This window comes from Pogoniulus pusillus, chromosome 17 (genome assembly GCF_015220805.1).
Source record: "Pogoniulus pusillus isolate bPogPus1 chromosome 17, bPogPus1.pri, whole genome shotgun sequence".
In the NCBI taxonomy this organism is placed as follows: domain Eukaryota; kingdom Metazoa; phylum Chordata; class Aves; order Piciformes; family Lybiidae; genus Pogoniulus; species Pogoniulus pusillus.
The window spans coordinates 16882860-16906097 of NC_087280.1; the positions used below are offsets into that span (position 1 = coordinate 16882860).

At 44.5% G+C, this 23238-nt stretch overlaps 1 protein-coding gene across 19 annotated transcripts in view; it reads left to right on the forward strand.

The window, feature by feature from the left end:
- The window catches only part of MEGF11 (multiple EGF like domains 11), a 408774-nt gene that overhangs the window by 342535 nt on the left and 43001 nt on the right, over positions 1 to 23238 (forward strand). For all 19 annotated transcript variants that reach the window (XR_010305406.1, XM_064157920.1, XM_064157921.1 and 16 more), the window contains 5 exons: positions 696 to 816; positions 2244 to 2407; positions 2813 to 2915; positions 18203 to 18349; positions 21363 to 21497. Coding sequence is in view for 18 of the 19 variants with exons in the window: in XM_064157920.1 (XP_064013990.1) it covers positions 696 to 816; positions 2244 to 2407; positions 2813 to 2915; positions 18203 to 18349; positions 21363 to 21497 (670 nt within the window). In the remaining variant the exon portion in view is untranslated. The remainder of the gene's footprint in view (positions 1 to 695; positions 817 to 2243; positions 2408 to 2812; positions 2916 to 18202; positions 18350 to 21362; positions 21498 to 23238) is intronic.

The following is a 23238-nucleotide window of genomic DNA, read 5'->3' on the forward strand; positions in this document are numbered from 1 at the left end:
ACACAGTGCACTGTGGAAATCATTCTCTGGTTTTGTAACACCTAAGTATTTAGTCTCCTTCCCCTCACTTTCCCCACACCTAAAGCAGGGATAGGATGGAGACGTTCTGCTCTGTGTGCCTCCACTCTCTGACACACACGTCACTCCTTGTTCAGCGTTCTTCCTAAAGGCACAGTCTCATGCAAATGAGTTGAAAACAAATGCAGGTACCAGCTATGCACCAAAAAGGTCTAAGGCACCTGCCATGTCATTTTCCTCTCTGCCAGTCTGTGGAAGAGGAGCACGTATGAGATCCTTTCGGTTTTTTAACAAGCCTATTCTTGGAATATATTTTCCAGGAACTGCAGAGCAGTCTTTGCACCGTTTCAGACTGTATATTTTGTGATTAGTGTTCTGTAAGTGATGTTTTGCTTAATGGTCTAACATCTGTTCTAGGAGGTTTGTTTTTGTAACTTCCCCACCTCCTGCTGAATGAGCGCCAGAAACTTGTCCCTTTTCTCCAAGTCAATCAAAGCGCTAATTGCATCATAAACATGGGAAGCAGCGGTGACTGCTCAAGTGCTGAAGATTCAGCAATCAAGTCCTAACACTCCGTTTACTGTTCTGAAAGAGAAAGCCTCCCTGTGCAGAGACAGGAATTTCCTGCGATTCCAGTTTCTCCAGCTGACTCTGGCTTTTTGTGATGTGGTTTGCAGGGAGATGACTGCACCATTACCTGCATGGCAGGAACCTACGGAACCAATTGCTCATCGGTCTGTAATTGCAAAAACGAGGGTGCGTGTTCCCCCGTGGACGGGCTGTGCTATTGCAGAGAAGGTAAACAACATTCAGCTTTAACAACCCTCTGCCGTTTGGCACCGGTGCCTCTCCCCTTTTAAAGTGGCACAGCTGTGCAGTCAGTAACTCCACTATTTTCTTGTGCCTGACGGTAATTCAACAGTCTGCCCAAGTATCAGAGCTCAACAGCGGCCTGACTCTATGTTTTGTCTCTGCCCTGAACAGCAGCCAGACTTAACTGCTCTGCTGCAGGAACAGGTCACAGAACTAAGTGTGCTGGCAGAGCCACAGCTCCTCTCCAGAGGAAACGCGAAGCAATCCACAGAGTGTTGGGGGGAGGGGGGAAGTGCCTGTCTCTTTGCTGCCCCGTTTCTCCAGGGCTCAAAAGCCCTTGTTCTTCCCTCCGTGACTAGCACAACTGGGTGAGGGAGCAGAAACAGCCTCCTGCCTGCCTTTCTTTAGCCCATTGCACTGGGCCATGCTTACCCTCATCAGCCCTAGAGTCATAGGGCTGTTTAGGTTATAAAAGACCTTCAAGATCATCAAGTCCAACCTTTATCCCAGCACTGCCAAGTTACCACTAACCATGTGTCTCAGTATGACATCTGTAAGTCCAGGGATGGTAACTCCACTATGTCCCTGAGCTGCCTGACAACCATTTCAGGGAAGAACTTGTTCCTACACATATGTCCAAAATTCCTTATGGGGCTGGCAGTGAATATAACCCATGTATCCAGTGTTCATTGGAGAGCTCTTGTATTGCTCCATGGCACAGTGGCTCCGGTGTTCCCTGTGTGGCAGTGCCTTCCCCTGGAAGACCAAGATGAGCTATGCCTGTATGTCTTACCTAAGCCCTAAACCAGAAGTGAGGCAAATAATGATAAAATCTGGCATTTGAAACACGAATTAATAGATCACTGTAGAACCCCATTTAATGAGGGTGTATAAACCATGAGTTACTGCTCAACTCCATTACACAGAGCTGCAGTGTAATGAAAGCCATTGTGTGCCTGGTAGTTAAGATTTGAGCCTTAATGGTTAGAAATGATGGCCTTGGTCTTTTTTCAGGTGTAATAACTTCTTTATATTAAAGAGCATTCTCAAAAAAATATGAGGTGAGAAAGAGGCAGCATCAAATGGCAAGTTTCATGCACTGCTCTCCAGCCTGCCAGACAGTACTGAGCTCTCTCTTACTGCCCAAGCAGTTCCCAGAGACACATCAGACACCTTAGTCTGGTAAACAGCCAATACAGTGATACCTCTATCATCCTTCTGCTGGGGTAGATGTTGATAGAGGAAGTTAGGAGGTCATAATTAAAGGGTCAGTGTTTAACCCCAAGATAGCCTGAATTTACACTATGATCAGGAGGAAGTTTGTCCTAGAATTGAGGGATGAAGTTTGCAAGCTGCCTTTCTTGGTGCCACTAAAACACCCCAAATGCTGTTTCTCTCCTTTGTTTCTTTAGGGTGGCAAGGAGTGGACTGCTCCATTCCATGTTCAAGTGGAAGCTGGGGTCTGAACTGTAACCAGACGTGTTCATGCACAAATGGAGCAGCGTGCAGGCCAGCAGATGGCTTCTGTCTTTGCTCACCTGGATGGCAAGGAGAGTACTGTGACCAGCCATGTCCTGTGAGTACACCTAGGGTGGGCTTTGCATTTCCTTTTAAACCATAGTCCACGCAGCTCTCCTAAACGTGTGGTAGGTCAGCACCTCATTTTGTCTACGGATATCTGGAGGCAGTCATGTGTAAATAACAGATTGGGGTTCTAGCAGTCAAGTGGCTGCATTATATTTTGCATTATGTTTTATCAGAGTTATTGCCCTGTAATCTGCTTCTCCCTGAACGTCGTTTTTCAAAGTGATCCCTCACTTGGTTCTCTGCAGAAATGTCAGGCACTGAGTTGTTTCCATCTTCGCTCTGTGTTCATTTACAAAACGCAACTCAGCATTAAGAGGGACATGATAGATGATTCTGCACGTCTTAGAACTGAAAACTGATTACTGAAAGGCTTTTTTATTTATCTTTTTGGAAGGATGGAACATATGGTCTTAATTGCAGTGAACGTTGTGACTGTAGCCATGCAGATGGGTGCGATCCTGTCACCGGTTACTGCTGCTGTCTGGCAGGCTGGACAGGTAAAATTAGCAATTACCTTTGTAAACCTTGTGGGGAAGGTGGTGATGTTTGGGGGGTTTCGTGAGGGTGTAGTTGGGTTATTTTGCTTTGCTACTGCATCAGTTATAGCAGTGGACTTGTGACTGCAAACTTTTAAATAATAGATTGAGACAAGATCAGCTGAACTTGCCCCTGTTGCGGTGACTCATGATGGTGACAATAATTGGCATTCATTAAATTTGTATTCAGATGAGTTGAAGATGGCTCCAAACTTGGTGCCAGGTGTTAGCCTTCTGTAAAGAAAGAATCCGCTGGAGGGATGCAGATCATCTGGAAATCCTGCAGAGCTTTTCTCCTTGAATGGCCCTTTCCACGGGGGTGCAGTTGTGGTACAGTGAATCCTGGGACTATCGTACCTGGGGATGCAGAGAAAAGTTTTCTGAAGGCCAAGAGTCATTGTAGCTGCTCCATTGTGCAAACCCCAGTTTTGTCACAAAACCTTGTCTTTATGCTTTTCCCATTTTCCTTTGCTTCTTTTCACAGAGAAGGGTAGTTATGGAGAGCAGATTAATGCTGGTTTGACAAAGAGTTCTCATAATTAGACAGAGGCAGAGAGGACTATTCAGTGAAGTCAGAGAGCCCAGGCTGGAGATCTCAGTACAATCAGACGTGCACTTGACTCCTGACTGATATGTCTCTTTGCCAGCTTTTGACAGCTAACGTAACAGCAGTGGGGGGCAAGTTATTGACCCAACCAGTATTTCACACTTAGCTGCCTAAAATACTGGTTAATCTCCCTCAGCTCTCTGTAGAGGCCCTGGGGGGAAATAAAGTTATATTCCTGCCCTTAACTGCAGAACCACCAGTGGCACTGACAATCAAAATGCATTTATATGAACAGCAAATCATTTGGAAAATCTAATTGTTTTTCAAACAAGTACAAGCTGGAAGAATATATAGAGCAGGGGAGGCTGCTCAGACAGCCAACATTTGAGCTACTGTCACTCTAACCTTTCATTTATACCTTAAACCAATGCGTGACTTCTGTTTCTGAGGCAGAAAACATCACCACAGCAGCTCAGCTCCTAGAAGCATGAAGCAAAAGCAATGAAATTATACCTAGAACATACAATGAGGTAAAATATTTTAAAGTAATAAATAAAATGCAAAAAATAGGAAGTTCTACACACTGCTTAACCACAAAGGTACTTTTAAAGATATTGGGTATGCATCCCTAAAAAGGGCATTTTTCCCACAGGCAAAAATCCATTTTATGAGCTGGCTATTATCCCCTCCTCCAGCCTGCATTCTTCATTCACAGGACTGCATTCATCTTCCTTTGAGCCTCTTTGCCATCAATATATCCATCTATCAGGCTTTAAAACTCTACTGTACATAATTGATGATCATCAGAAAAACAGTTGGTAGGCTTTCCTGTAGCCATCATGAGTTTCTTCAAGTGAGAAAATGCTTTTTGAAAGTACAGTAAATTAAAGAGGTATATTTATACACACTTACTCTAGAAGTTTATTACACATCTCTCTGGAGATTACATTCCAGAGGAAGCTGCAGAAAAAGTACTTTGCAGATAATGCAGACTAAAGGTGTGGCTCTTTCACAGAGGCAACAGGTACTTTGTACTCACTCCCCAGCACACATGGAAATGTTCATCGAACGCAGACACACAGTGCTCCAAGTAGAAGAAAGAATAATTTCTGTGATATCCTCCTTTGTTTTAATTTCCATATTGGGCCAGATAAATGTCTTATTAGCTTGCTAGCAAACTAAGGACTTTATCCTTCAGTGTGTCCCTGCAGTTCTGGAACTCCTTTCTTCAGGATCATGTTTCAGGGAGGGAAATGTCACATTACTATTTGAGGCCAGGTTGGACCTGAGGTGTTGACAGGGCCCTGTAAGGTGTGCACTGGAAATGTTGATAGACAAAGTCAGCATGTGTTTTGTCAATTCTGCTTCCACTGTTTTTTCCACTTGGCTTAGCACCAGACACAAGGATAAATTTTGCTCATGCTAGTTTGAATGTAACTCTTCAGCTAGATAATTTTATTTTCATGCTAAGGATTGTGGCATGGGTGAAAGATTTGTCTCCTCTGTAGTTGTTGTGAACTGGGCCAGTGTGTTTTATAAATATGATGTGATAAATAATTCAGGTTTAAATTTTTGCTTTCTGAATTTGGTACTAATTAGGCAAGGCCTGAAAAAGATCGGAGAAGTTCAGGATCGTGGAACATCTGAAGGTTTTCCTGCCCACTCACACCAGACACAGAATTCTTGTCGCTTTCTGATCCTAATAGCCACAAAACTTAATCTGAAACAGCATATGCTGTATGTTCATCCCACACGTGGGACTCCCTCTTGATGTCAGTGTTTTATGTAAAGATCAAGGGGAAGATTGAACCCATTTTCTTTTAAGGAGTTTTCAAGATGTTACTGATACAAACCTTCAGAGACTGTTAGATGGTAGGAGCATGGAGGAAGACTGGGAAAAGAAGAAAAAAGCCATGTAAAGGGAAGCATACAATGTAAGTTAATAGTAGTCTACCATCCTTTTGTTAGGTGATGACTGCCACCCATCAAAACTATTATTCAGGACAATGCCCTTCCCTGTGTACCACCTGGGGGAAGGTGATTTTCAGGAGCTGAGACACCTGGCAGAGGGGGGAAGGTGATGAAGAAAATCCCACGTACCAACCAGGAGATCACAAAGCTGTGCAAACCAGCTGCATGCATAAATAAGCACACTGGTAACAAGCTGCTTAGAGACCTGTATATATGGCTTCTGTGAGGTTCACTGAGGAATTGCACGTGTGCAGCCAAAGGCAGAAGTTAAATCAGATCTAAAGATGACTGCACCCTGTCATTATTGCTGAAAATTACCCAACCCCAGGTACATTCTGTCACAGGTGGCCTTGGAGATAGCATGGCAAGCACAGTGTTGATATGTAGAAGACCAAACTCACACTGTCAAAAGGCTCTCATTTGATACAAACAAGGTGAAACTTGTTCAAATGTGGGCCAGAACCGGATCTGTGACCTGCTGACACAATGCAGAGCTGAATTTTGAATGAAGTGTCAGATGCAATAACAGTGAGGGCTCTGCCTTGCACTGAATGGAGTCCTCCAGCTTGGGCCAGTACTACATACACACAGCCTCACATGTATGAATAGTACCTTGAAATCAAAAGATGTGTTCCTATCTATTGCTAGGTTGAAAAGGAAATGTGTAGCCTGCAGGAGAATCAAGGCTTCACTGTTTGTTTTCTGAAGATTAATAAGGGTTTCTCTTACTCTGGCTTCATTGTAGAATAGTAGAACAGTTTGGGTGGGAAGGGACCTTTTGGGTCATCTAGTCCACCCCCCTTGCAGTAAGCAGGGACACCTTCAGCTAGAGCAGGTTGCTCAGAACCTTATCCAACCTGACTTGGAATGCTTCCAGGGTTGGGGCATCTACCACTTCTCACTTCTGTGCTTGCAGTATGTGTGCAAACAGGTACATACCCTGAAGCTCCCAACAGACATTTGTGGAAGAGGTGTTATCTTGTGTACATTCAGGTTACAACCAAAAATGCTTGGAAGTACAGTGCTTCAGTGCTAATTGCATCTGGGTAATTAAGGATCTTGCACACTCTGAGAAAATGGAAACAGAGATTAGCTGTGTGGTGAGCATTCCTTTAAAGTCCTTTGCGAGCAAACAGATCCTAGGGACTAGGCATCAGCCTTGCAGCCTCCTCTTTTAGCTGCTCGGTGACAATGTTAATTTCATTTAGGCTCCTCTTCATAAATAACCTGAAAGTGGACAGAAATTGCCTGGCTGCCCTGGCAGCCCTGCTGAGTGGGTCAAAAGCTAAGAGAGGCCACGGGGAGCTGACGTTCCTCCGTTAGGTGTAGCGCTGCATGGCTCTGGAAATTACAGCTCCAGCTAAACCATATGGGCTTTGCAAGCTGAACTGCAACCCCCCTCAGCTCTGTCCTTTCTCCTCAGGTTGGCTGCTAGCAGCCTGTTCTGTACCAGAAAGCGACAGCTTTCACAGATAACGACGAGTTTTTACTACATAGCCTTCAGCTGGTTCCCTCACAACAGCCCTCAATAATTAAATTGATTGCAGCTGCTGGCTTGCTGGAGGGGCTTCCTTTGTGCTTGACCTGAGCCAAGTTAGCAGGACTCTCTGGGAAGCCAGCTGCAGCCATTGCTCAGCCTGCCTTTAAGACCCAGGTCCATCCATATTCACAGCAAGACGTCACACTCGCAAGCAGATGACCGAAAGGACAGCCACAGGCCTGGCTGATGGTCACAGCGAGCTCATTTCCTCCCTGCAAAGAGCCAATGTGCCCACGTGCTTCGTGGCAGGGATTCTTTTATTGACCTTTCAGGTATTGCAGCGGGATTAACCAGGCAGCGTTCTGCAGGGGTATGTATTCCCTTCCTGTAAATATTGGAGTCGCTTAAAATCTTATTTATAACCCTTTAATCCAAAATTCTCTCTTATCCAAAGCTTCTTTCTATCTTCTTCCCCCTTCCCTTCCCCCTTCCCCCTTCCCTTCCCCCTTCCCTTCCCCCTTCCCTTCCCCCTTCCCTTCCCCCTTCCCTTCCCCCTTCCCTTCCCCCTTCCCTTCCCCCTTCCCTTCCCCCTTCCCTTCCCCCTTCCCTTCCCCCTTCCCTTCCCCCTTCCCTTCCCCCTTCCCTTCCCCCTTCCCTTCCCCCTTCCCTTCCCCCTTCCCTTCCCCCTTCCCTTCCCCCTTCCCTTCCCCCTTCCCTTCCCCCTTCCCTTCCCCCTTCCCTTCCCCCTTCCCTTCCCCCTTCCCTTCCCCCTTCCCTTCCCCCTTCCCTTCCCCCTTCCCTTCCCCCTTCCCTTCCCCCTTCCCTTCCCCCTTCCCTTCCCCCTTCCCTTCCCCCTTCCCTTCCCCCTTCCCTTCCCCCTTCCCTTCCCCCTTCCCTTCCCCCTTCCCTTCCCCCTTCCCTTCCCCCTTCCCTTCCCCCTTCCCTTCCCCCTTCCCTTCCCCCTTCCCTTCCCCCTTCCCTTCCCCCTTCCCTTCCCCCTTCCCTTCCCCCTTCCCTTCCCCCTTCCCTTCCCCCTTCCCTTCCCCCTTCCCTTCCCCCTTCCCTTCCCCCTTCCCTTCCCCCTTCCCTTCCCCCTTCCCTTCCCCCTTCCCTTCCCCCTTCCCTTTTTAACACACTCTGGTTTTTGAAGGAAAATGGCAGTTCTGATGCTATCTCAGCTGTCCACTCAGTAGCTTTTCTGCATATCCATGCCCAAAGTTTACTCAGTAGATTTTAACCTCCCACAAATGTACAGGGAAAATGGACTGGTGCTGTAGATGTAAAATGGAAGCTACAGAAGTGTACATCCCACAGTTAATTATGAAAGAACCCTCATAGATATTACTTAATCAGGATTGCAAGCACAGGTATGGAAATTATAGATGCTGCTAAGGAAGCAACATCTTGGGCTGGATGTTAGGAGGAAGTTCTTCACAGAGAGTAATTTGCCATTGGAATGGGCTGCCCAGGGAGGTGGTGGAGTTGCTGTCTCTGGAGGTGTTCAAGAAAAGGCTGGATGAGGCACTTAGTGCCATGGTCTGGTTGATTGGACAGGGCTGGGTGAGAGGTTGGACTGGATGATCTTGGAGGTCTCTTCCAACCTGTTTGATTCTATGATAATGTTGTTGCATTGGTACTACTCACCTTGGGACTTCATTCATGTCTCATAAGAGCAGCCTCCCTCTGCCTGTGTGTAAGGGAAATCAAATGTATGTATTTCACTGTCCTTTACAACCTCAATAGCTTCCATATGTTACCAGCAACATAAACCCTAATTGTCTCTTATCATGTCCAGAAATGGTCGGTACAGCAGCTGTGGTAGTCTGCAGTTGTAGGAATTTCCAAGTGTGATTGTGTAAGCAAGTTAATGGGGTCAGGAAGCATTGGCTGGTCACAGATAAGGTGAGCTCTGAGGAATGAGACTTCACGTTTTGGAGCATTTGCAGGCTGTGAGTGACATCTGCACTGTCACTCAAACACAGAAACATGTTTCTCTCCCTCCTGTGGACACATTAATTCAGTAAAACTGATAAGCCTTTTGCTCCAGGGAAGGCCTTTTTGAATTTTAAAGGAACAGTGACCACTTTGACGAGGAGCTCTAAGGGATTTTTAACTTCACTTTTTCTGAGCTCTTTGCAAAAAAAGCGCTATGTCTGCCAAGAAAAAAAGCCCAGCTTTCCATTTAGCTTCCCATTAAATGCATCTTGTTTATATTTATACTACTTCTCTTCCACTGCACTTTATAATCTTAGAGCCAGAGTTTATCCTCAGCTGTACTAGGTTGAAGCCAAAATAATTCCATTGTCATTAACAGATTGACTCCAAGAGCTTACTGATATAATTGGCAGCTGACTTTTCCATGCATCTTTAAAACCAGAAAAAATCTAGGACTTGTTTTATGCACCTACAGGTCTTTAGCTGAAGAGTATTTTAGATTCCATAGGATTATGGGTTGGATTCTCCCCCCCCCCCCCCCCCCCCCCCATCAGACTGTTTGGTACTCTCATGGTTTCTTCTACAAAACCTAAAATATCAGAATGGAGCAATAGTAAGTTCCTATTCAAGATGCATTTTCTAGATGTCTAGCCCCATTATCTACACCATATTTTGGACTTATCATTTTTGGCAGTCTTATCCCAGATTTTTAAATTAATAGTTTATTTCTGTGATTGTTCTGTATCCTTACATTAGGTTTAAGCAGGCAGAAAAACTAGATGATTTTAGAGTCAGCCTAAACTGGTGCGTTTTAGCCTCTCTTCTGGCCTCTGCCTTTCAAATGGAGAAGTCTTTTCCATATCAAAAAAGGTATCCCTACTCACTGGGTTCAACAAGTGCCCTTTAGTCTATGAATGTAACATAAGCTTATTAGAAATTAGCTTTAATTTTTCATTGACTTAATTTCAAGTGAGTTGATAAGATTTTAATGTCAGGCTGTGCTTAAAAATTCTCTCTTTGACAGGAACCTTTAAGGATGGTTCCTGCTGATACAGGGCTAATTTTAAAAAATATGAATTATGAAGTTATATCAAAGACTTCATTGATGTCCTGACATTAAGTATGTCTGTGCACTCCCTGGCAGATATTTAGGAGGCTTCTGATTCTCATCTAGGGGAGGTTTAGTTGTGTTTGCCCCGTGCCAGATTTACTATATATTTCACCTTTCATGAAATCAATTGGATTTTTGCCACTCATTCAGTGGGAGTTGGATCAGACCCCTAGACTATAATTAGAACCTGCAGTAAGCCTCCTGTTAAACTGAAGCATGCATGCAAATGGTTGCAGTCTTAAAAACACAAAGGAGATGCAAGTTTGTTTGGCGCTGTCTTTATTTGGGGGTTTGTTTTCCCTTATTAAAAGACAGCTTTGAAGTTTGTGTTTAAAGATACAGCTTGGATGGCATCCTGGATTATTCTAATTTAATGGGTTCTGCTCAACCATTTTCCATTCCATATATAAGCCTGGCTATGTCTACAATACACTCACCTATAAATAAATGCAAGGCAGGAGCAGTGAAAAGTTATTTGTGAACATTTCAGCAGACTAAATACTAGCTGCTGGCATGCTGTGTGTGACAGAGGAAACAGGAAAGATCACTCAATAAACAGCCAGCAAGTTAAAATGTTGTATATATATGTTAGTGGTGGAAGTGTTTACAGTGACAAATGTTGCAAACATCTTCCTTCCCAGTGTACCCACAGGAGAGAAGGTTGGATTTCAGTCAGCGTTATTAAACACGAAAAGCTTGCACACATTCAGGTGAACAACAGCTCTTGCTAAGCTGTGTGCATAGCTCATGGCTAAGCTTGGGGGCTTGAAGCTTAAAAAGCAGGCAAACAATACATACTTCTTATTTCTAACTTCCTCCCTTAACCTGCTCGGATCTTTGCCAGTTTTCTCATCTTTTCTGGCCTGAAACCACTTTGAGAACTTAAGGTGTAGTAGAAACATAGGATCATTAAGGTTGGAAGAGAGCTCTAAGATCGTCAAGTCCAACCAACAACCCAAGACCACCATGGCCATTAAATCATGTCCCAGAGTGCCATTTCACACATTTTCATAACACCTTCAGGGATGGGGACTCTGCCACTGCCCTGTTCCCGTGCCTGACCACTCTTGCAGTAAAGACATTTTTTCCTAATATCCCACCTAAACCTCTCCTGGTGCAATTTGACATAAGTTCTTCTTGTCCAATCTCTAGTTACGTGGAAGACTGACCCTCATTTCACTCCAACCTCCTTTCAGGGAGTTGTAGGGAGCAATGAGAACTTTCCTCAGCCTCCTTTTCTCCAGACTAAACAACCCCAGTGCCCACAGCCTCTCTTCATATGACTTGTTCTCTATGACAAGGTTTGTTCTACTTTTCCAATAGGAAGGGAGTGTCCTAAAGGTGGTGGAAAGCTGCATAGGTGTTGACTCCTTTTAGCACTGTTCTCTTCAAGGTCTGCCCTTTCCCTAAGCAGTGACTTTCCTTCCTAAGGTAGTGCACCCCAGGGAATATCCAGTAGCAAAGAGAACCAGAGGATTTTTAATTTTAGGAAACATTTTGACTTGCTCAATTTCATGTGAGTTAAGCCTCTTGCCTCAAAAGCTTTTATTGCAGAAACTCCCCGAGTTGGATGATTCATGTCTGGAGTTTTCTCTAGATAATTAAGAGTAGGGGTACGATTAGTGCTCCACAGAGGTGCATTAGGCTGTGAGTATATTACTTTCAGCAAAACACTTACATTAATGGGTGCATAAATCGCCCATGCAGTGATGAGAGAAGAGACAATTTAGAATTTTTCACTGGCTGCAGGGAAAGGCTTATTCTTCATTATTTAGGATTTGGTCATGGAGCTTTCATTTAGGCTGATGTGCAACACGGCAGAGCCACCCCACCAGTGAACAGCGCTCAGCAAGGTACATGAGGGCTCCACCACATCCAGCTGGAAAAAAAAATTGTGGTTTGAGAACACCACAAAGGTTTGTAGATGATGTGTTTGTGGCCACTGCTATCTCTGTTGAATAGTTTTGCTGTATAAAAACAAAAATAGCTTAATTTTAGCCTGGATGAGCAGCCATCAATTTTTAATGATTCCATTTAATTTTATGAGAGATCCCTTTATGTTTTCTTCTATCTGCTGCCCTCCCCAAGCAGATTTTCTTGTTCTTCAGCATCCTTAAATGCTGAGCTGTCACAATTTGTGCTGCTGTGTCTCTGACTGGATCTGAGTCAAATACTTCAGGGTTTGCCTCAGGTAGGAATAAATACGAAGATAGGAAAAGTCACAGCCAAATCATCGCATAGTCTTTGTGAACCCTTCTTCCCATGCTGTCAGAACAACTTCTGAGCAGCTGGTCCAGAGATAATCAGACAATTCTTATCTTCTTATTGACTTTTCCTTTACATTCTAGACTGAAGCAGCCAAATATTTGCAATGATCTCATCGCAAATGCAAAGCTGATTTGAATAGAATTTATAGGGAAAACTTAAGTGCAACAGCAGTGACAGGACCAGGGGAAGAGAAATAATAAAGAAGCATGAATGTGTGATTAAAGAAGTCTTTATTGGAAACAAATGTTTGAATTAGGAGGCTAAGGAAGGCTTCCAGGTGACTTCAGTGGACTGTGGCTCTGATACTCCCATGACAGTCACATGCCTGTGGCCCCCTCCAGGGTTGAGGTCTCGAAGGGAGATGTGCTACAACCACCAAAGTAATGGCTGCAGGTGGGACAGTCCTGCATGACGGAGACTAGAGGGATGGTGTCACAGGAAGGGGCAGCCCATCCTAGAGATAACATATTCAGTGATACATTCCCATATCTCTTTTCAGTACACTCAAGGGCTTGCTGGCCAACTTTCCAGCATTACTTCTCTACAACAGCCTTGCAGCTGTAATTGCTGGGTGAACTTCTGCTGTTGAAGCCATATCACTGCTGTTGTGGTGTTGTCACTATTTGTGTCAACTGGCAGATAAACACCACTAACAATTAGTAGTGCCAGGAACAAAAGCAACTGGGCATTCCAAATCAAAGCCAGGCATGACTCACCAAACTTCAGGCCCCTCCAGAAATCTGACGCCTATTTATGCACAAAAAGCATTCCCCCCACCAAAGCTATTCAAATGCCAGAAAGAAGAGATTATTATGACTTCATGTCAAGTTGAAAGACAGGTGGAAGAGAGCACAATGTTTGTGTTGGATTCAGATGTCTACTGAAATCATTCCTGTCACTGCTAATTGATGTTGCATCTGTCTTTGGATTGTGACTATTGAAAAAAAAAATTAAAAAGCTGAAGATCTTATTCAGAGAAATAATTACAGCTGTACACTGGTGGGTATAAAATTAAACTACATGGGGGGAAGGGAGCTACATCCTATAATTTATCAAATTCCTCTGTCTCGGGAAAGTAATTAGATGCTGGGCAGCACGCAGGTCCTGCTGCGGAGGCTACTGTCAAGGGGATAGCAGTGGTCAAAAATAGGCCACTGGCTCTCATTTATTCCATCCATTTTTCCTCTTCTATTGTATTTGGAGTATTAGTTTCCAACTATCTTGAGACAAGGCAGAGAAACAATGGCAGGCTTTATTAAGAGCTAGACATGTAATCCCAGAGCATGAGTGCAATTGCAGAAGTAAGCTGGAGAGGGGAAAAAAGGGAATTCTGCTTATGCCTGGCTTTTAGGAATTTCAGGCTCCCAGGTCCTTCTGTTACAGGCAGCACCACATCTGCATTACTCTGACAAACTTTTGCTGTAGCCATTTAGGAGTATTAATGGAGGCAGTGTATGAGATAGGCAACTCCTCAATGGAGCCCTTACATCCCACATGTATGGCTTGGCTGGAGATTTTACTTCCTTTTCCTTGCTCCTTTTGCTGCTGGTCATGCAGACATTAGCTGAATCCTTTGCAGCTCAATGTGTATGTTTTAATACAAAGAACCAACTTCATCTGGTAGAAGTTTATGCTGCTCCACATAGGCCAGGTGCAAACTTCTGTCATATTGAGTCACCAGACACTCAAGTACAATATATGAGCTATCATTACCATGCAACATACCTGACTTGAGTTTCCATCAGTGAGTGCTCTTGCCAGGCACATTTCCTCCCCTGCCTCTATCCCTGCCATTTTATCAAGGTGCTATCTGCATCTCTGAGTTGGAAGATCCCTGCACAACCCAACTGCTTCACTCTCAGAGGCCCTGCGCCTGAGATACATCAGATACACCCAGAGTCCCAGACAGCAGTGCTCTAGTACTAAATATCCTGGAAGGACTCTTGAGGATAAAGAGCTTGGAACAGCTCTCCCACATATTTGTCCCTTAAAAGTACAGTGGTGGCTGCTCTGCTGGGTTGAGATCATTCTTGACTGTAGTTTTCACAGCATACACAACAGCAATTCAGGCACTTAATACCATTTCTCCTACCCACTGTGTGTGCAAAGGAAGATGGAGATGAGAAGGAAGAGTGAAGCTGGGATTATCAGCTAAATTCCTTGTATGGAACAGCCCAAAGGCCACCAATGAAAATCCTACTTGGAGGACAAAGATTGGAGAGCAGAAATCTGGTGCCCCAGTTCCACTCCAGGACACAGAGGGTTTGTGGCTGTTGTTCCAGAGGCTGAATTAAAACCACGGCAAGCTCTGCTCTTCCCCTGGCCCTGGGCTCAGTGCATGAGAGTGCAGATGTCCTTTGCCCACGTACAGTGGATAACTAGCATTTTATGTAAGTCCTGTGAATTTCATTTACAAGTCACCCCCAAAACATTGTTTAGAAGAGTCACAGTATCACAATATCATCAGGGTTGGAAGAGACCTCACAGATCATCAAGTCCAACCCTTTACCACAGAGCTCAAGGCTAGACCATGGCACCAAGTGCCACGTCCAATCCTGCCTTGAACAGCTCCAGGGATAGCGACTCCACCACCTCCCCGGGCAGCCCATTCCAGTGTCCAATGACTCTCTCAGTGAAGAACTTTCTCCTCACCTCCAGCCTAAATCTCCCCTGGCGCATCCTGAGGCTGTGTCCTCTCGTTCTGGTGCTGGCCACCTGAGAGAAGAGAGCAACCTCCTCCTGGCCACAACCACCCCTCAGGTAGTTGTAGACAGCAATAAGGTCACCCCTGAGCCTTCTCCTTTCCAGGCTAACCAATCCCAGCTCCCTCAGCCTCTCCTCGTAGGGCTGTGCTCAATGCCTCTTCCCAGCCTCGTCTCCCTTCTCTGGACACACTCAAGCATCTCAGTGTCCCTTCTAAACTGGGGGGCCTAGAACTGAACACAGTACTCCATACTAGTATCTGCAATTGTGAACCACAGCCTCAGGCTTCAAAATAATTTCCTAGTATCTAAGCCATAGAGGTTATGTACAGAACTGCTTCCTGCAGCTTCAAGAACTTCTTCTGGTAGTTGCCTTTCTCATTTCTCCATCAGGCTTGTGAAACAAGGAGTTTGTTCATAAATTAGGAAGCTGTGGTTGGAGCATGAGATAATACAGAGATGTGTCAGCTTCAGCACTTTTGGTTTATATTTCTGGAAATTAAAAACTAATTGCTTATCAGAAATGTTCATCAGCAAGTTCCTGAGTAAATATTAAAGTTTTACATTGAAAAAACTTGCTGCTTCGCTGACTCTGGCTGTAAAGTAGCTGGGAGGGATGGACTCCCCTTCACATGCTGTCAAGTTAGGGAATTGTAAAATTAAGGTGCTGGGGTTTTTTTTCAGCAGAGTTGCATAAGATGTGCACGTCCAGATGCAATTCTAACTTCTCATTTACGTTTGCATTTCAATGCGTGGAGGAGCCTCCAAAAAAAAAAATTGAAGTCTTCTATGAGAATTAACTTAGAGTAATATAAAGTCATAAAAATTGATTGCGGCATCTTCTGGGTTGTCTTCTGAATATGGATAAATAAATAACCGCTGTAATGGGTATCAGTCTCTTCTAGAAGGTTTCCTTCCCCCCTCTCTCTACATTTCGGTACAACAATCGGCTTCACAATGACTCATTGCCTTCGTTAGGAGCGGGAAGACATCCCTCATTATTCATTACTAAAGGAAGGACTTTGCTGCTGCAAAGAACAGCCCTGGCATTCTAATTCGGCTACCTTTCAAGAGAAAGGACTCGATGTCATTCTTCCTCAAAGTTTGCCAAAAGAGACAAGAAATAATGCTGGTTAATTGTCTCCGTTTATAAATAGCCCATTCACGGCGAGAGAATTGGATTTTAATGCTGCAGTCAGGGGGGGAGAACCTCCACATTCGTCTGCGTTTGTGCCTGAGTTTCATTTCTGGGAGCTCACGCTGAGACTCTCAAAACTATAAGCGATCATATAGATGTGTGTACAAATATGAAATGCACTTATTTATTTACAGTGTAGCATATGACTTTTTAATTACAGACTTCTGTAGCTGTATTGCATAAACACACACACACAAAGCATCTACTGTGCAAGAGTAAGCCCTACATCTGATTTCAAAGGGGGTAGGGAAGACTGCATTGAAATAATTGGGTTTTCTTGATTATTGTTTTTTGCCCTAATACAAATGTTTCTTGTCTCTCTTCACATTCCCTTTTTTTTCCAGATTTATTTACTTAGATATTAAGGGACTGAGCTCATATTATGGTTTTACTGTATTTTAATGTGGGTTTTATTAAGCTCTACAGCGTGGACCATGCCTCTTTATAAATAAAGCTCTGACCATGTATTACTTGAAACCCCATTTCAAACTGTACTTTTGCCAGACTTGGTTAAGATTTTCTAGGAAGGGACATTATAATTGTGTGATTAATCTTCAGAAAAGGGAAAATTTTGGCTCTGCAGTATTTCTTACTGTATTAACTTCAGAGATTTATAACTTGAAACTGCACCGTAAGTGTGTTTATAATGACTTTTAGCTGGTTTAATAATCCTCAAAGTTTGGTGACCGTACAGATCACAGCTTCACAAATACAGTCCATTACCTGTAGCATCCAGATGAAGTTATCAGAGGTGGAGGAAATTACTTGGGATTGTATTTCTCCTTAGCCATGCACTAATCCAACCTCTGGCTGAGGCTGGGGCTCTGGGAGCCCTTGTCTGCATTGATCCCATTATGCAGGGGGGACATGTGCGTGGATGATAAAGAACATCTTCATGTTGAAAGTCTACCTCGGGCATGTGTAAGCCATCAAATCCTGGCAGCGTGGTTGCAAGGCACCCGGTGTGGTGATGTTGTTAGGAAAATTTTCAAGGCAGCCTGGGATTCCTTTTTTCTGTCATTATCAGTACCTCCAGTGTGCTGCTGCTGCTGCCACTCCCTGCACCTGGCGGTGCTTAATGTCTCTCTTAGTTCATGATCCTGCAAGCCTTTTTCAATCCAAGGAGCCCTTCATCATGCAAATAGCTCTGCTAATTGCAGGTATCAGTGCTGTCTTATCCCGGTGGAGTAAGAGCTGCTCGGACAAGTAATGGTGTGCAGGGTCAAACGCTTAGATTACATTTATATGTGACAAGCCATGGCGCAAGGTTGTTTTTAAAAGTCACCATTTAAAACTAGTTGAAGCAGTGCCAGAAGTCTCATGTTAAGTTTCCTGACTGTGTGCTTCTTTCTGTGTTTCCAAGCTTTGCTCTTCAAAGTAATAAATATCAAACAACAACCCTGGGAATCCTGGGGAGCTGAATTGGTAAGACTCAGGCTCTGTTTAACGTGAAAATGATCAGCCTGTGCCTACATTTGGCCACTTGCTAGAGCAGAGCTTGGTTCGTTAACACCAAACTCAACGAGCTCCGGGTGGATGTGGGGCATGTGTGTAATAACCCAGAGCAAAGTGCTTGAAGAAGTGAGCAGTACCCACCAGAGAACTGGATTTACAGGTGTGGAGGAATCCCAGTATGGGACATGTTTTTGCAGAACTTTTATTTCTTTTGGGTTTTGGTTTGCCAGTTCACAATAGTGAAGTAATCAGGCTTCAATCACTTGCGTATTTCCAGACCAGTTATTTGAGATATTTTATGACTTTAAAGCAATTCCTGACCTTCATCTCTCAGATGGCATGCAAAATTTCTTTAATGGTGCTGGAAACTGAACAGGAGCCCACTAACACCTACAGAATTCACCTTTTCAGCATTTTCCTAATTTTCACATTATTAAGCAGATAAAAGGATAGCTATTTCCTTTCCAAACTCTCTGGTTTGCTCTGTGATGTACTGTGAGGTATGACTCCAGCCAAACATTGCTTTGATCAATGAGCAGAGTGAGCTGGCTCAAACCTAATATGTCTCTTTACATTTTTAGGCATCCACTGTGACAATACATGCACCCAAGGGCGCTGGGGACCAAACTGCTCCATCTCCTGTAACTGTGAGAACGGGGGATCCTGCTCCCCAGAGGATGGTACCTGTGACTGTGCACCAGGATACAGAGGACCTCTGTGCCAGAGAAGTAAGATTTTTCTATAGATGTGGTGACAGAAGCAAAGTAGGTGGAAAGTCTCTTTTGCGACACCAGACAGAGACACAGGTTTCCAAGCTGCTCTATCTTAGACTTCCTGAGGGTAAAAGTGAACCCAAAAAAACGCCTTGGTTAAGCAATCAAGACTCTACTGCATTGGGTTATGCCTTCTGTTTCTTCTTCTGGCCTTCCACAGCACCTGAAAGTCACAGGTGACCTGAAAATTGGAGCTACACCTTACAAAAGCTGCCAGGATCTAGGCACAACCAGGCTTACAGTGAAGCCACGGTGAGCTATGGGATACTTATTAGCAAAGTCAGCTGTGACCCAGCACATAATGACAAGTGGGTGAGCCCTGGCTACCCAAATAACAAGACAGTGCTTTTTTAAGTGCCAGAAAAGGAAACACAGCAGCCTGAGATAGCTCCTGTCTGCACTGCTGCTACATATTAAAATGTACTGAGGAGATAAAAATCCTCTCATTTGTTTTATCTGTGAAGCTGCATTTGCCCCTTAGGGACCCTTCTTCACTGATCTGAACTACACACAACCATCTTCCTGTGTAAACAAGAAATGGATTTGTCTTTCTTTTCTGCAGCAGCTCTTGTTCTCTCTGTAAGACATCCTGCATGCCCAGTTCATATATCCCCTTTGACTTCACCAGTTACACTTGACACTGGAACGTGCTCATCTCTAAAAATAATTTGTAGCTGACAGTTTTTATTTAAAGCCATTATAACAATGACCTCTAGCACTGCTGTAGCTAATGGTCTATAAGCATATCCATTATAACCCCCAGTTTCCAGGTGCTTCAGCATGACTATGTAGCTGTAAAACCTCTCTCCAAGGCTAAAACACGGTGCTCAGAGCTTCAGGGAATTGGAGAAGAAATTGTTTTACCAATTCAAAACCCTAACAGTGTAAAACTTCCAGAAGTTAATAGTTTCTGACTTGGTTTGATCAGCTGATGGCAAGTAGTCTACATGAGGCAAAGTCCCCAGCTTGCAACCCCAGTAATCAGTTTCCTCCCATGAGGACATCTGCTAGGGACAAAACAGGGAGTTTTCCTCCTCAGTGGGGTGACAGCAGAGGAGTACTGTGGATACTTCTGCTTTTGCTTCGTGCCACTGAAATGCCTGTCTGTGAATGTACAGCCAGGGAATTCACCTTCCACCTCTTCCGAGGAATTAAGGCTCAAGGTTACCTAATGAAGGGAACAGCTCTGTAGGTGAAAGCAACTTTAGGAACGGAATTTAGTCTGTAGAGGGCAGTGCTGAAGATGATCCTCAATCAACTTGCTGTGTCTGTGTAATCAGGATTACATGAGACACCAGGATAGTTTACTGCTCGTGGGCCTGCAAAAACGTCTCCGGGAATGAGCCAGGTTGTTTTATAGCCAGTGCATCATCAACAAACCTGTCAGCTAAGTTCGAGCTGGAAATCTGCAGTGGTGTAAGAACCTGACACTCTGTGAACATACAGAGGGAGAGAGAAATCCTCAGTCGGTGAAAAACCAGCTTGGCCGTGTGACAGTAACCACTGAACCACAGCTACCTAACACAGGATCGCAGGAGTTAAAGTAAAACCCTATCAAGGCGTTTTTGTGGTTACTTACTGCGGTTTTAACCCTTCTCTCTGCTTACCTCTCCCAGTGAATGTTTGGGCAGTGGATGGTTGTCATTCTGCATGTGCTTAGAAGCAACAGTAAGCTTTTGTAAGAGCCACTGAGCCATCGTCTTGGCACTGCACCTTAGGTACCAATTCAGTAATAATTTCAATCCAGGTCTGCAGCAAATTAAGCACACAGCTCGTGACAAGTTTGCTCAGCTATCCGGTGTGATTGCTGATGCAAATTAGGTGATTTTGTATGCTCTTACTGTAATTAACATTCGTCACTGATGGATGCTGCTCCTGCAGTGGCATGTGTAAAACTGACTGTCCCAACCGAACACAGGTATTGCACCAAAGGTGTTTAGAAATCAGCTTTTGTCAGAGCTGTTTAGGTGTAAAATAGTGAGAGTTTCCTACTACACCTCCACTGATTTCTTACCTTAATTTCCAAAGGAAAGGGACACTGAGATGCTCAACGTATCCAGAGAAGGGCGACGAGGCTGGGGAGAGGCCTTGAGCACAGCCCTACGAGGAGAGGCTGAGGGAGCTGGGATTGGTTAGCCTGGAGAAGAGGAGGCTCAGGGGTGACCTTATTGCTGTCTACAACTACCTGAGGGGTGGTTGTGGCCAGGAGGAGGTTGCTCTCTTCTCTCAGGTGGCCAGCACCAGAACGAGAGGACACAGCCTCAGGCTGCACCAGGGGAGATTTAGGCTGGAGGTGAGGAGAAAGTTCTTCACTGAGAGAGTCATTGGACACTGGAATGGGCTGCCCGGGGAGGTGGTGGAGTCGCCGTCCCTGGGGCTGTTCAAGGCAGGATTGGACGTGGCACTTGGTGCCATGGTCTGGCCTTGAGCTCTGTGGTAAAGGGTTGGACTTGCTGATCTGTGAGGTCTCTTCCAACCCTGATGATACTGTGATACTGTGAAGTGGCATTCTGAGTTTCTGTTGTCTGTTTCTTTTCCCACCTATTTTAAAAGGTTTGGATTATATGCTATTAACCATATCTGCCAGTGGGCTTTGAAGTCTTGACCACCTTATACTCCCGTGTTTTGTAGAAGAGTTTAACTGTAACAGGCTAGAGAGTCTCAAATTAGTGTCTTGAGAGAGAGAGAGGCTGCCAAGAGAGCTCCAGTGTATTATTAAACAGCGAGGGACTTACATGATTTAGTATGATGTGAATGTTTGAACCGCAGGAGCAGTTTTGCTCAGAGCTCACACATTATTAGACGTGGAATAATCCCACAGGCTCCATAATTTCAGCTGTTCACAAAATGGTGCTTTTAGAAATGAAGAAATACTGGTTTGGGATTAAGACAGAAGGGGAATTCTCAAGCTCTCTGCATGGAGAACTCTTCTGAAAGTCTGTGATGACCTGTTTGGTTTGGTGTTCAGTTTGTCCCCCAGGCTTTTATGGACATCACTGCAGCCAGCCGTGCCCGCAGTGTGTGCACAGCAATGGGCCTTGTCACCACGTGTCGGGACACTGCGATTGCCTGCCTGGATTCTTTGGCGCGCTCTGCAACCAAGGTACTGAGCCCCAAACTTCCACATGCCGCTTTCTTTCCTACGTTTCTGTGTCTGTGACTTTGCAGCAAGACTGATCAGAAAGTTCCTGCTTTTTCCCTTTGTTTCAGCAGTTCAGATCACAGGGAGCTCTTTGCTTCAGAGGGGAAATGCAAATAGTTACCCTTCTGCAAAGATGATGTGCTCCTGGTTTCATAAATAAAGCAGGGCTGCTGCTCACTGTTGACATGAATGTGGAATGAGACACCTGCTGTAAATACATCAGCCAGCCAATGGTTTCATTTTCCTCTCTGCTAAGCCTAGCACACAGAATCATGGAATTATACAATGCTTTGAGTTGGAAGGGACCTTCAAAGGTCAACTAGTCCAACCCCCCTGCAGTCAGCAGAGACATCTGCAACTAGAGCAGTTTGCTCAAAGCCCCAAACAACCTAACCAGGAATGCTTCCAGGGATGAGGTGAGATACAAGGGGTCAGTGGCTCACCCCTGCCAAAAAATCCTTCCTTCTATCTGGTCTGAGTCTGCCTCCTTTAGTTCAAACTTGTCTCCCCTTGTTCTGTTACAACAGGCCCTGCTAAAATCAGTCTGTCCTCGGCTTTCTTAGGTCCTTTAAATGACTTGAAGGCCACTCTAAGGTCTCCCTTTAACTACTGTGGGTATTTTCTTCGTACAGATATAAAATATATTATTCTTAATGGTAACTGTCCTTGTGGAATCACCATCCCTGTAAAAATGGAAGTGACACCTTTTAATGACCTGCTTTTCAGTAAGTTAGAAATTGCAGACAGCACTTAGGCAAAACCATTAAACACAGATTTAGCCCAACCATCTTTTCCTTTGCCTGTGCTGGACAGGCACCTAAACATTGTACCCACGGATTTATTAAAGTGAGCACATTTCCATGAGTTTGTCCATTTTCTGTGAAAAGTTAGCCAGATTTCAAAGCGTGAGCAGGGCTAATTATCCTCTTAAGAAGGCCATTTTATTTTCAGCACTTCTGGTTTTACTTTGAAATGTTGATCTATCCAGCAAATTAATTTTAAAATATTCATGTCCTAATTAAAATCAATTTGTGTTGCAGTTTGTCATAATGAGTTAGCATGTAACTTTATTTTGTAGAAAGGAAAAAAAAAAAATGCTAATTAACGTTTTCCAGCAGAAAAACCTGAAACAAAGATTCCACTTTGGAATTTCCATCTCCTGGTGACATCTCTTTTTCCGGCAGCAGAGACGTTCTCCCATCAGCAGAGTGTGCATGCAAGGAGCTGTGTAGCCTCTGAAATGGCACAGTTTCTGGGGCTGTGCTAAGGATTCAGAGCAGCCAACAACCAGGCAGCTGGTTTTGTATGAATATCTCTCACAATCATGTAGCAAGATGGATTGATAACAACTTGTTATCGCTCCTAGAACACACCTGACGTCCCATGGGGACTTTTCAGAGTCCCACTTCAGAGCTTTTAGAGCTAATTAACATCACTATCTGCGTTGTACAATCAGCTCTGCAGAAAGCAGTACCAGTCCTTACTACAGCTTTGTTTGAGGCGTTTGGGAAAGGGCTTGTGTTTGGATGGCACATCTTCGCAGGAGCATCACTCTGTCAGTCCACAGCCAGGTTACTTAACTGAGTGAGAACAACCATTTTGGCAGGATGGGGTTTGTAATCCTTCTGTGGTGATGTTCTGGAAGGCATGATGCTATTTCACAGAGACAAGGGGTGCTGGCACCACGGGAACCCCTTTGCGA